Source organism: Rhincodon typus, chromosome 39 (assembly GCF_021869965.1).
Source record: "Rhincodon typus isolate 14 chromosome 39, sRhiTyp1.1, whole genome shotgun sequence".
NCBI lineage: Eukaryota > Metazoa > Chordata > Chondrichthyes > Orectolobiformes > Rhincodontidae > Rhincodon > Rhincodon typus.
The window spans coordinates 7255921-7270200 of record NC_063370.1 but is presented as its reverse complement, the minus strand read 5'-3'; the positions used below and the strand labels follow the sequence as shown (position 1 = coordinate 7270200).

At 51.1% G+C, this 14280-nt stretch overlaps 1 protein-coding gene across 1 annotated transcript in view; it reads right to left on the bottom strand.

Annotated features, from left to right (window-relative positions):
• Positions 1 to 312: 312 nt before the first annotated feature.
• LOC109923224 (F-box only protein 46) overlaps positions 313 to 14280 on the bottom strand; it is a 23156-nt gene continuing 9188 nt past the window's right edge. The window contains 2 exon segments of the mRNA XM_020523268.2: positions 313 to 3585; positions 3587 to 3977. Of these exon segments, the coding sequence (XP_020378857.2) occupies positions 1912 to 3585; positions 3587 to 3889 (1977 nt within the window). The 5' untranslated portion in view covers positions 3890 to 3977 and the 3' untranslated portion in view covers positions 313 to 1911.

Below are 14280 nucleotides of genomic sequence, written 5' to 3'. Positions count from 1 at the left end.
AGAAAGTGTGTGTGTGTCGGCGGGGGAGGCGGGGGGGAGGTGACCACAGGATCAGACAAGAATTGAAATTTGGATAGCTTAGGTAGAATCAATAGATAGGTCCCAACATTGGATTTGAACAAAAATGAGTTAAAAATTCGCAATTAGTTTGCACATTTCACGTGATCACCCTTAGCGACCGTTGTGTGGGTGGTGGAAACCAGTGACCACTCTGTGCACAGCAAGATCCCACAACAGCAATGAGGTAAACTTTTTAAAACTTTTAAAAAGTTTTGGCCACATTAGAACATAGTACATTGGCTAGTCAAGTGAGGAATTTTACCCAGGACCCTTTAATTCCTTTAGTGTTCAAAAATCTATGTTTGCCTTAGACCAGACCGAGTAAAGATGGCAGATTTCCTTCCCTAAAAGGACATCAGTGAACGACATCGAGGATGTTTTCACAGCAATTGATCATAGTTTCACAGTCCTCGTTACCGACAGCTTTCAATTCCAGATATTTTGTAAAAAAACATTTTAATTGAAATCTAAATGTCACCAGATGCTACGACGGGATTTGAACCCAGGGTTGGACAAAATTGCCACGACACCTACCCTTCCCGACAATGGGGAAGCCTGCCCTTTGGGAGTGACATGGGTTTGAATCCAATTAGTGTTTGTAACCAGTGTTTCATGTTGCTTCACATCGATTCGCTCAGCTACCATTCCAAGGGTTGCCCCGCCCCACCCCCTCCCCTCACCATCTACCACAGGTGCCCCCTCAACCCATAAATTGGTTGCAAAGGGGACCAATTTTAATGCCACCTTTCCCCACGACCCACAGATATAGAACAGCTAATGAAGCTGTGTGGGGCTCCGTGATTGAATCCCGCGTTTTCCCACTCCCTCCAACCTCCTCTCCTCTCTCTCAAACTGGCGTGACATCAGGCATGGTATGTTTCATATTTTCATGGATATATCCTTCCCACTTTGGGAGAGGGACTGTTGGAAGAGATTGTTGAACAGACAGAGAGAGAGAGACAAGTTGCCAAAAAAAAAATCACATCAGGACAAACACGAGAGTATCGAATTTCAAACAACCTCCTCAGGAATAAGGGATAACATGGTGTAGAGCTGGATGAACACAGCAGGCCAAGCAGCATCAGAGGAGCAGGAAGGCTGACGTTTCGGGCCTAGACCCTTCTTCAGAAAATTGTTTTGCTCGTTTAATATTTGGCATTCTGTCCTAATGTGTGACAAGTTGAGGTGATGTGTGTGTCTCTCTCTCTCTCCTGCAACAATTACTGACCTGTTCAACCACATTAGCATCGCTCTGCCTGCAGACAAGAAGTCCTAAACTTGGCCATTCTGAATCAGGCCCAGCGCTACCTTAAAACCTCCGTGGAGGTCAGGCAGGACTCGGTGGAGAGAACTTTGTAACTCTAAAGGGTTAATAACCGCCAGGTCACACCAACGGAGCCCAGGGGGCGAGGTCACTGCTGATTTTGTACCCTCAATGGCGTCAAGGGGAAACCAAGATGGCGGCTGGAAGAATGGGCAAGCGGTTGCTAAGGAAACGGCTCAGGGAGAATTTGGATTTTGAGGAAGGGGCTAGACGGTGCGGATGAAAGAAGCTGCACTTGTGTTGATCTTAAATTACGCTTCGATATATTTGGATAACAAGGTGGGTTGGAGGGGAGGGGGGGAAGCAAAAAAAAAATTGAAAGAGAAGGAAGAACACAATCTTGATCATGCTCTCGACAATTAATCTCACATCATACGCACGGCGACAGCCCAAACCCCTTCAAAACGAAACAGAAACTAAATATCTCGAGCACACGAGAAGCTGGAATGTTCAGTCAGGAGGGGAGGGGGAGAGTTTTTCGTAAAACAGAACGTTCCTCTTCCGTCCACAGGGTGTTTTTTTTTGTTTTACCTCCCCTCCTCCTTCTTTAGTGTGTCGCTAGGCTGCACCCAGTTGTTGTCATGGAGCCCGATACAGCACCCTGGGGTGTCCCGGTCTTTCCGTCGGCAGCACATCCAATAGGAGCGTCCGTAAGGCAGGTCGTGGTGATAAGGTTTCGGGTGCCAACGGCACAGGGAGACGTCGCCCCTCTCGTATCGCTTCTTGCACTGCTTGCAGGGGTCGTCACGGTACAGGGGGTCCCGGTTCCACCGCGAGTCCGTGGCCCGCACCCCGTAGGCCTCGATCACAGCCTTGAAGTGGTGGCAGACACACTTGAGGGCCGCCAAGGCCCGGGTGGGGAGGTAGCTGAGGATCTTTACCGTCACGTGGTCGGGCAGGAGCAGGAGGTACTGCCGGGGTTCCAGGAGCCGCTGGATTTTGAACCGGATCTCCAGGAAGTCGTGCGAGACGTGGCGGTAGAGGCAGTAGAGCGGGGCGTCCTGAGGGTCGGACTCGGGGCTCAGCAGCACGGCCTTCTCCTTGGAGTCCGGGGAAGGCCCCGGGGCCTGGTCGGGTGATACTTCGACGCCGTCGCCGGTCGCCTGGGGCAGGGACCTGAGGAAGAAGAGCTGGCCAGGAGGGGGGTCCTCGCAAGCCGGGCATTTGGCGTCCTGGCCGGGCCCGCTGACCGTCACGCACACCGTGTCCTCCTTGTCCCCGGCTTGGCCCTCCCGGCCGAAGAAGACAGAATGGTCCACACCGCCGGTCACCACCACCTCAACGTGGAAACCGTTCAGGCAGTCCCGGGGCGCTCCCTTTTCCGGGGCCGAGGCCGGGGGCGTGGTGGGGGTGGTTGGGGAGGCCCCGCCAGCCGCCTCGGGGGCGCCATCCTTCCGCGGTTCTTCGGCAAGGGGGGCCGTCGCCATCTCCACGTCCGAGCGAGAGCGAGCCAAGCCGCGGTGGTGGTGGTGGTGGTGATGGTGGTTGTTGTTGATGCTGCTGGCGTCAGGGGGGGGCACGGACGAGGAGGAGGAGGAGGAGGGGCTGACGATGTGGTAGAGGTCGCATGTGATCTTCTCCATCGAAACGCCGCCGCACACCGTGTGGTTACAGCTCATGAAGATGCAGCCGGGTCCCGGGCCCGGGGACTGGGCCTCCCCCTGGGAGCGGGGGTCTCCGCTCGCCACCCGGAAGGCAATGCGCACCTCCCCGGCCGGGCACGGCGCCCTCTCCCCACCTCCGGCTGCGCCCCCCTCCCCCTCCCCCTCGCGCCTGCCGTCCTGGGCCCACCCACGCTGGGCCTTCTCGATCCGGGCGATGGCCTGAGCCACCCTGCGGGTGTCGGCGCTCCCCCCAACAGGGCCCGGTTCCTGGGCTTCGGCCTGGGCCTCGCTCGGCTCAGGGGGCGGGTGCGCCGGTCCACGCGGAGGGGAGGCCCCATCGCCGGCAGCCGCCCTCCTCTCCACCCGCGCTACCATCTCCGCCACTGAGAAGGCCGGGTCGGCCGCGGGCTCGCTCTCCACCGGCCCAGAACAAGGGCACAGCCTGTCGGGGATCCCGGTCCGTTCCCTCGGCCTGGCCGGGCACCCCTCCTGGCCTGGCTCGCGGGACTTGCGCCTCCTCTTGGGCTTCGTGCCATCCGTGCTCCAGTTGCCCTTGACCTTGACGGCGTTGGTGGTCCTGCCAATGCCCCCCCCCTCCGCATTGGTGCGCCACAAAGAAGGCAATCTTCTCCTTGGTGTTGCCCGGTTTGATGACATACCACGTGTCCAGGAGGACCCTCCCCTCCTCCCCCTGCCCGTCCCCAGCGGCGCCGCCCCCGGCGGGGCCTAAGGGGGCCTGTGGGGGCACGTTCTCGGAGCACGAGGCCTCGCCCTCCTTGTGCCTGGCATCGCCCGCAGGGGCAGACTTTTTGACGCTGATGCAGCACGGCTTGTTCTGGGAGTAGCTGCCCAGCGGCCTGGGGCACCACAGCCGGATCCGGGAGAAGGTGTTCGGCTCCATTCTCGGCCAGCGCCGGGCCCCGCCTCACTTCCAGCACCGCTCCCGGGCTCCGCGTTCATTCACGTGGATGGAGGTCCTCCCAGCTGCCCTGCCGAGGGAAGCGGGGGGTGGGGGGGGAAAGAGACATAGAGAGAGACAATTAGCCATGCAAACCCCAAGAAGCCCCTTCTCCCGCGACACCTACACCCCCCCGCCCGCACCCGTCTCCCTCAAAGATGGACTGCATTTACGTGGCGCCTCTTCATCGCTGCGGTCAGCCTTCCCACTCGGAAACGAAGCGAACCACTGGCTCGGCCCATGGCGGAGGTCGCTCATTCATTACCCACAATGCCCTGGGTCGAGCAAGGCCTCAAGTCAAAAGACTCTGGTGACACCCCACCCCGACCCCGTCCCATGGAGGGAATAGAAAAAGGAAAAGACAACAACACCTGGTGTTTGTTTAGCACCTTCGATGCAGTAGAACACGACCCAACCACCCCCCTCCAACAACGTGGTGCTTCTCATGGTGAGTCCCCCCCCACCCCCGCAAGGACAGAGGTACATCTTAGATACAGCTGCTGCTTCGTGGAAATGTAGGCCCAATGTGGGGGACAGCAACCAGTGCACAGAAAGATCCCACAAACAGCACTGTGAGAATGACCACAAAAGGATGGACACCGATGCTCCACAGGGAAGGTAACAAATGCCCCCCTGGACGAATTTCCTGCACGAGAGGGACAGTCCAAGGAGGAGAAATTGAGCAGACCAGACCAATACGCTCAGGCGTTTGAAAGAACGAGAAGTGATCCCGTTGGAATAAATGATTTTCAGAGAATAGAATCCCTACAGTGTGGAAGCAGGCTACTCGGCCCATCGAGTCCACAACAACCCCGTGAACAGCATCCCACCCCTACCCAAGAGAGATGGTAGGAACTGCCGATGCTGGAGAATCTGAGATAACAAGGTGTAAAGCTGGAGGAACACAGCAGGCCAAGCAGCATCAGAGGAGCAGGAAGGCTGACGTTTCGGGTCGAGACCCTTCTTCAGAAATGGGGAGGGGAGGTTTTGAAGCTTGTCAAGTCCACATTGAGACCATTGGGCTGCAGGGTTCCCAAGCGGAATATGAGATGCTGCTCCTCCAGCCTTCGAGTGGCATCGTTGTGGCACTGAAGGAGGCCCAGGATGGACATGTCGTCCAAGGAGTGGGAGGGGGAGTTGAAGTAGTTCGCAACTGGGAGGTGTTGTCGTTTGTCACAAACCGAGCGTAGGTGTTCCACAAAGCAGTCTCCAAGCCTCCGCCTGGTTTCCCCAATGTAGAGGTGGTCACAATGGGCCACATCCGCACGAAGTGCTACACCTGCCCCTACACCTCTCCCCCCATCCCTATCCCAGGCTCCAAGAAGACCTTCCACATCAAACAGATGTTCACCTGCACATCTGCTGATGCGGTATACTATATCCACTGTTCCCGATGTGGCCTCCTCTACATCGGGGAAACCAAGCGGAGGCTTGGAGACCGCTTTGCAGAACACCTACGCTTGGTTCGCGACAAACGAAAACAGCTCCCAGTCGTTTCAGTTATAAAGGAAGGCTGGGACTTTTCTCACTGGAGTGTAGGAGTGTAGACCCTGATAGAGGTTTATAAAATCATGAGGGGTATAGATAAGGGGAATTGCAGGTGTCTTTTCCCTATGGTGGGGGATTTAAAGACTAGGGGGCATACATTTAAGGTGAGAGGTGGGGAATTTAAAAAGACATGAGAGACAAGTTCTTTTCTTACAGAGGGTGGTTCACATGTAAAATGTACTTCCAGAGGAAGTGGATACAATTACAACATTTAAAAGATTCTTCAATAAGTACATGAATAGGAAAGGTTTGGAGGGATATGGGCCAGGAGCAGGCAAGAGGGACTAGTTTAGTTTGGGATTATGTTTGCATGGGACCGGTTGGACCGACGGGTCTGTTTCCGTGCTACATGACTCTGTATTTTCTTTGCCGCTGTGTTTAACTGGATTCTCAGGAAAGACAACCTGTCGATTAAAGCCTTAAATATTCAACAATGGAGCGACCACAGGCCTCTGATGTAGAGAATTCTGAAGATTCACAACCCCTTGGGTGAAGGCATTTCTCCTCCTCTCAGTCCTAAACAATTGGCCCCTACGTGTTAAGACTCCCCAGTCGGCAGGAACTGTCTCTCAGGGTGTAAGCTGACGAGCCCCTTCAGAATCTTAAAGTATAAAACCTGAAAGGTTCTTGTGGTGCAGTGATAGTATCCCTACCTTTGAGCCTGGAGGTCTGGGCTCAGGTCCCACCTGCTCCAAAGATGTGTCATAACATCTCTGAACAGGTGGATTGGAAAGATCTAAAAAGATTCACGAGGATGTTGCCGGGTTTGGAGGGTTTGAGCTACAGGGAGAGGCTGAATAGGCTGGGGCTATTTTCCCTGGAGCAGCAGAGGCTGAGGGGTGACCTTATAGAGGTTTATAAAATCATGAGGGGCATAGATAGGGTGAATAGCCGAGGTCTTTTTCCTGGGGTGGGGGAGTCCAAAACTAGAGGGGCATAGGTTTAAGGTGAGAGGGGAAAGATTTAAAAGGGACCTGAGGGGAAACTTTTTCACGCAGAGGGTGGTGCATGTATGGAATGAGCTGCCACAGAAAGTGATGGAGGTTGGTACAATTACAATATTTAAAAGGCATCTGGATGGGGACATGAATAGGAAGGGTTTAGAGGGATATGGGCCAAATGCTGGCAAATGGGACTAATTAATTTAGGATATCTGGTCGGCATGGACAAAGGGTCTGCTTCTGTGCTGTACAGCTCGATGACCTGACGTTTAGGGGATCAGAGAGACAAGAGAACATGACCCCTGCACCGACTGGGAGAGGTCCATTAGTGATTACTGAGAGCAAGCCTTACTTGGACACGGTCAGAGTCTGCTCTCTGGGTGCTAGCAAAGGTTTGCGGGTTCAAGTCCCACTGTTACGACCGTAAGACACGAGAGAAAGAGACCATTCAGCCCTGCTCTGCTGTTCAACGTGATCAAGACTGATCTGATAATCCTCAGGTCCACTTTCCTGCCTTTGTCCGCATTAGCCTTGATTCCCGTTACTGATTAAAAATCTACTGTCCTGGGATAACATTTATCAATGGCACTTAAACAAACACACTGTGTTATCTCTGAATCCAGCGTCTGCAGTTCTTACTATCTCTGGTCATCATCGAGCTGCTGTGGATGATTCCAGAGTTTTCTGATGTTCCTACGACATTTCAAAATCCCCTCAAAGTGGCACTGTGCAGTAGCAGTACGGAACAGCCCACTTAAAGCAGGATCCTATCTGTTGCCTTTCCAGGGTGATGCGAGATAGGCCGGGTACTTTGCAGCCAGGAGGCAATGGCCTAGTGGTATTATCGCTTGACTGTTAATCCGGGGGACCTGGGTTTGAATCCTGCCATGGCAGATGGTGGAATTTGAATTCAATAAAATATCTGGAATTAAGAATCTAATGATGACTGTGAATCCATTATCGATTGTTGGGAAAAACCCATCCGGTTCACTAATGCCATCCTTACCTGGTCTGGGCCTGAAGGTCGGCGCAACATCGAGGGCCGAAGGGCCTGTACTGCACTGTAATGTTCTATGTTCTATGTTCTACATGTGACTCCAGACCCACAGCAATGTGGTTGATTCTTAACTGCCCTCTGGGCAATTAGGGATGGACAACAAATGCTGTCTGGCCAGCGATGCCCTCATCCTGTTAATGAATAAAACAAAAGTGCAGGTTTCTGACCCATTTCCGCACGCTGCACAGCTGATTGGGTTGACCATCATGAGAATGGGGAAGCGGTGTCGATGTATAAGACCATAAGGCGCAGGAGCGGAAGCAGGCCACTCGGCCCATCGGGTCTGCTCTGCCGCTCAGTGAGATCATGGCTCATCTGATAATCCACCATTTCACATCCCTGCCTTTCCCCCCCGATAACCCTTGGTATCCTTCCTGATTAAAAGTCTCTCTTATCTCAGTCTTGAATATACATAACGACCCAGCCTCGGTGGTAAAGAATTCCACAGATTCACTCCCCCCGGAGAGAAGAAATTCCTCCTCATCTCCATCTTAAATGGGTGACGCTTGACTCTGAGAATATACCCGTGGTCCCAGACTCTTCCACAAGGGGAATCAACCTCTCCACACAGCAACAGATCCGAAACCCGAATACTTATGGACATATTAGACTTTTAATTCCAACAAAGGGGTTTTTTTTTAAGAAAAAGGAGTAAGAAGATGACTAGGAATGTAAATTCAGCGACTGTCTGATGGGTCCACAAGGGAAACTATGAGATGTCACAGCTATACGTAGGGAAGCTTCAAACATAAAAGGCAAAAAAAAAAGACATAATGGGAGGCTGACTACAAAGCCACCCTCTCAGCAGGGAGCCATCTCTTGCCGTCACGTTTGTGTGTGATCCTTCCTCAGAACTCAGTTAAGTGAAACCCTGGTCTGGGCGTGTTAGCAGAATAACATGCTGATGCGTGGACTCAACGCACCAAACTGAGAACTGTCATTTAACACCCCTGCACTGCAGGTAAAGAAAGGGAAAAGAGATTTTCTCACTCCGAGTGCTGCTAGTCAGTAACTGAAAGGAGCCAGGACGAAAGAATTTCAGTTAACCTGTGAACTCAAGAACCTCAAAAGCAACCACCAATATCAATGCTATCAGTACAATTCCATGGAACGCTTGCAATGTTCTACCCTATATTCTTCACAAAAAAACTCAAGAAATTGATCTGTACGTCTTTTTAATAACTTTTATCTCGTTTTTGGACTCACTTCTTATTTCTAATATGTGCTTGCACGTTGAATGATTATCTCTTCCCAGTTAGTCACTAATAAACTTGCTCTTTCATTCACTTAAGAAAGCCTGGTTACATTGGCTCCTTGGAAAACATGCATTAATTTGATCTGGGGGAAAAGATACCCACAGCAGAAGGGCTGCTTTCTAAATTAACCTTGTTGCGACCGACAGAGGGGGCATGTGAATTAAAACTAGAATGAGGGGCCACTTCATCTCTCCTCACCCAAGAACTTAACAACCTCTCCCTCCTACAAGCCTGCTTCAAGACGACCACCATCATCCCTGTACCCAAGAAAACACATGCAGTGTGTCTTAATGACTACCACCCAGTGGCTCTGACCTCAATAATCATGAAGTGCTTCGAGAGGCTGGTCATGGCCCACATCAACTCCAGTCTCCCAGCTCGCCTCAATCCCCTACAGTTTGTCCACTGACCTAACAGGTCCACAGAGGATACCATATCCCTAGCCCTGCACTCATCCCTGGAACATGTGGATAACAAAGACACCTACGTTAGATTCCTGCTCGTGAGTACAGCTCCCCTTCAACACCATTATCCCCTCCAGGCTGATCTCAAAACTCCATGACCTTGGTCTCTGCTCCACCCTCTGCAATTGGATCCTAAGCTTTCTGACCCACAGCCCACAATCAGTGAGGATAGGTAACTGCAGCTCCTCCACAATACCACTCAACACCGGAGCCCCCCAAGATGTGTCCTCAACCCCTACTGTACTCCCTTTCCCCCAAATATGGGTTGCCAAATTCCGAATGAATGCCATCTACAAGTTTGCTGATGACACCACCGTAGTGGGACGGATATCTAACACCGACAAGTCAAACTGCAGTAGGAAGATAGAGGGTTTGGTGACATGGTGCAATGAGAACAATCTGTCTCTCAACGTCAGCAAAACTACAGAACTGATCATCGACTTCAGAAAGAAAGGAGGAGAACATGGCCCCATCTACATAACAGAACTGAGGTAGAGACAGTGAAGAGCATCAAGTTCCTCAGAGTGACAATAACCGACAACCTGTCCTGGACTTCCCACGTGGATGCGACAGTCAAGAAGGCACAACAACGCCTCTTCTTCCTCAGGCGGCTCAGGAAATTTGCCATGTCCATAACGTCCCTCACCAACTTTTACAGATGCACCATTGAAAGCATACTGTCCGGGTGCAGAATGGTCTGGTATGGCAACTGCTCTGCCCAGGACTGTAAGAAACTACAGAAGGTGGTGTGCACAGCCCAGACCATCACGGAAGCCAACCTTCCATCCATGGACTCCACTTACATGGCTCGCTACCGCAGAAAGGCGGTCACATTATCAAAGACCCATTGCAACATTATCAAAAACCCATTGCACCCCGATAATGATCTCCTACAATCTCTTCCATCAGGCAGAATATACAGAAGCCTGGACACTTGCACAAGCAGGTTCAGGAACAGTTTCTTTCCAGCCGTTATCAGACTGATGAATGGACTCTTGTCTCAAATAATGTAACCTGTTTACCTCCAAGTCTTTTTGATCTGTACATCCTTTGCTTGCTGTGATCTGCCTGTACAGGTTGTAAACAAAGCTTTTCACTGTATTTTGGTACACTTGACAGTAAAATCAATCAACTTGAGGTGTCCCATCTCACATCATAACAATATGCTCAGGGACTGGTTATAAAACCTACTCCTGGGGATTAAGCATCTTATCGAGGCTGACAGTCCAATGCAATACTGTATTTCAGATGAGATGTTAAGTTGTGGCCCTGACCTCCCTCTCAGCTTGCTGTGCACAAACGGGCTGTTGCATTTCCTAGATTACAAGACTGACCGCACTTCAACAGCACTTCATTGATTGCAGTGTTTTGGGGAAGCCCTGAGATCAAAAGGTGCTACATAAATGCAAGTCCTTACTGCTTTACATGGAAGAGCCAAAGGTCATCAGACAGAGGCTGTTCTCCCAAGACAAGGAACAAAAAAGTTGGCAGTGTTAGACCATCCATGTCTGGCTGGGTAACTGGGCTGTGTTTATTGTGTATGTGACAGGTTACCTATGGTGTTTATAAAGCATAGATTGGGCTGTGCTTGGGGTCTTGCGCTCACTGCCCTTGTATCTCTTTACATGGCTCAGTCGCAAACTTTGTCTGACTGTGGTCCTGCACGACATCTTACAACATTGACAATGCTACCCGAATGCAAGTTGTTGTTGGTGCCCTGTGTTTGTTTGTGCAGCGTATATTAGCCCGAGCATGGGCCGAGGTTTAAACTGTGTGCATATCAAACTGAGCATGAACTTCCACAAATGGCCCGGTGGTATTATCGGTGGACTGCTAATCCAAAGACCTAGGTAACGTTTTAGGGACCTGGATTCAAATCCCACCACGGCAGATGGTAGAATTTGAATTCAATAAGAAAAAAAAATCCCAAATGAATGATGACCATGAATTGTCAATTGTTGGAAAAACCGAACTGGCTCACTAATATCCTTTAGGGAAGGAAGCTGCCATCCTTACCTGGTCTGGGCCTACATGTGACTCCAGACCCACAGCAATGTGGTTGACTCTTAACAGCCTTCTGGGCAATTAGGGATGGGCAATAAATGCTGGTTTGGCCAGCAAAGCCCTCAATGCATTAAAAAACAATGTTTATGGAAGAGAACATGGATCTTAAACTGGTGGATCTTGGGTTTAGCTTGTTCACTGTCTGACCATCAAGCCTAATGACACTTTGTGTAATTGTTGTGCTGCACTGAGTAACCACACCAGTTGCAGCACAAAACTTGCAATCATCAGACTTGGCACAGTTTTTAAACTTTGAGGTGCATTCCTGCTTCAGCCAATGCCACCAGAATAGAACTGGTGGCCATTAAACCCCATGCATTAAGCAAGTTGGCTGCAACTTTCATAAAGGCATTAAAATTAATTGTCTGAAGCAGGAACGTCCGTCGGGAACCCAACAGCACTCCCCGTCGTTTACAATCAGAGAGCAATCTGTACAGGCCACTCCAAGCACTGGGATTAGCTAGATATGACCGCGGCCCAGTGGCTGATGGGAAGGGAAAAGCAGCATGCCCTCAGTACTTAGTGGTTAACCCCAGTGGGTTAGCACTGCAGCCTCACAGCGCCAGGGACTCGGGCTCGATTCCACCCTCGGGTGACTGTCTGTGCGGAGTTTGCACGTTCTCTCCGTGTCTGCGTGGGTTTCCTCCGGGTGCTCCGGTTTCCTCCCACAGTCCAAAAGATGATGTGGAGGGGCTGGGACGGACAAAGTCAGAAATCACACGACACCAGGTTTGTGTGATATCACAAGCTTTCAGAGGGCTGCTCCTTCACCTGACGAAGGGGCAGGGGTCCGAAAGTTTGTGATTTCAAACAAACCTGTTGGACTGTAACCAGGTGTCAGGTGACTTCTGACTTGGACCAAAGATGTGCAGGCCAGGGTGGACTGGCCAGGGTAAATTACCCATGATGCCCAAGGATGTGCAGGCGAGGTGGGAAAGGCAGGGTTATGGAGATAGAGTAGGGGCCGGGTTTTGGGCGGGATGCTCTACGGAGGGTTGGCACAGACTCGATGGGCCGAATGGCCTCTTTCCACACTGCAGCGATTCTATACTACACTGAGGTGCCAGGTGCAAGATCATGGCCTTGTCTTAGAGACAGCTTTAATGTCACACGCTGTTGACAGGCGAATGTACTACTGGCTGAGGAAGCCTATAAGGAGGGCCCTTGCGGTGCAGTGGTAGTGTCCCTGTCTCTGGTCCCCGGTTCAAGACCCTCCTGTTCCAGAGTGTGCCAGAACATGTTGATTAAAAATATCTACACTGAGCAGGCGTTATAAAGGCCTACACTGCCTGAATCTTTGTCACCTGTTGTACAGTGATCCATGCTCAAATGCGAGGAGATTAAACATCAGGACACCAACAACCTGCATTCACGTAGCCCCTCTAACTTGGTGAAACACCACAAGACATTACATAGGACCATAAATCAAACAAAAATATGACTACAAGCCACATTAAAAAATAGATATTAGGACAGGTGACTAAAAGCTCATTCAAATGGGTAGGTTTTTGAGGAGCCTCTTAAAAGGAGGTGGGAAAGGCAGAGAGGTTTAGGGAGGGAATTCCAGAAGTTAGGCATGGCAGCGGAGCAACGAGGAGCGGGGACATGCGAAAGGTCAGAATTGGAGTGTAGAGATCTCACGAGGTTACAAGAGACAGGGAGGTGCAAAACCACGATGGGATTTGTAAACAAGGAAGGGAGGTTTAGAATTGAGACATCGCTACATGAAAACATACGAAATGGGAGCAGGACTGAGCCACAACAGCCATGCTCCTGTACCATCATTCAATGCTATCATGGCCAATCCTTGGTTTCTACTCCACTTTCCCGCCCTCTCCCCTTATCCTTTGATCCACGTTGTAACTGCATTCAACCACAGACCAGAGGGAGACAACTCCAACTGAGAATCTAGAATCCCTACAGTGTGGAATCAGGCCACTCAGCCCATCGAGTCCACGCTGACCACCCTCCGAAGAGTATCTCATCACCCAGAAACCCCCCCCTCCCACCTTATCCCTGCAACCCTACATTTCCCATGGCCAATCTATCCTAACCTACACATCATTGGACTGTGGGAGGAGACTGGAGCATCCGGAGGAAACCCATGCAGACACAGGGGGGAAATGTGCAAACTCCACACAGATAGTCCCCGGGGGCGAATCGAACGACTAAGCTGCCCCTAACTTTTGAGTGAAGTGGTTCCTCCTCACCTCAGTCCTAAATGATCGCCCCTTACCCCGATACTCAGGGATACAACCTCCCAGCAGCGATCCTATTGAGCTCTTTCATAATCCTGAAGGTTTTAAGGAGATGGCTTCTCAATTTTCCTAAGCTGGGAAGAGCACAGGCCTAATTTATTCAGCCTCACATCATAATCCTGCTCACTCATCGCAGGAACCCAAGGCAGTGAACATTCACTGTACGATCTCCAATGCATGTCTATCCTTCCTTAAACACAGAAACCAAAACTGTTCTCAGTTTTCCAGATGAAGTCTCACTGAAATGCTGTGCAATTTTCGCAAGATTTCTTTATTCTTGCACTCTGGTCCCCTTGCAATAAAGGCCAACATGCCATTTGCGTTTCTAACCCGCAAACTGACTCTGAAAGTTGGAATTTTAACTGATGCAAGTTAAAACCTAACAGCTGCAGTGGTGGGATTTGAACCTGTGTCCCCCCCACTAGCACCGACCTAGGCCTCAGGGTTACTCATCCAGAGATGTTATCACTGCACCTCCCACAGGAGCCCAACAAGAAAGCACTACCTTGTGAAAATGACAAGCATTACAGGGATAGTGTGGGGGGCTCTCTGGAGGGTCGATGTGGGCTCGATGGGCCAAATGGCCTGGTACTGCACTGTAGGGATTCTATGAACATTGGGCAATGGTGGAGGCTATGTGTACCTATTGCGGCGTCTGGTGTGTGTGTGTGTGTGTGTGTGTGCGGGTGTCTCAGCGCGTGTACCCATGTGTGTGTGTGTGTGTGTGTGTGTTGTGTGTGCGCGCG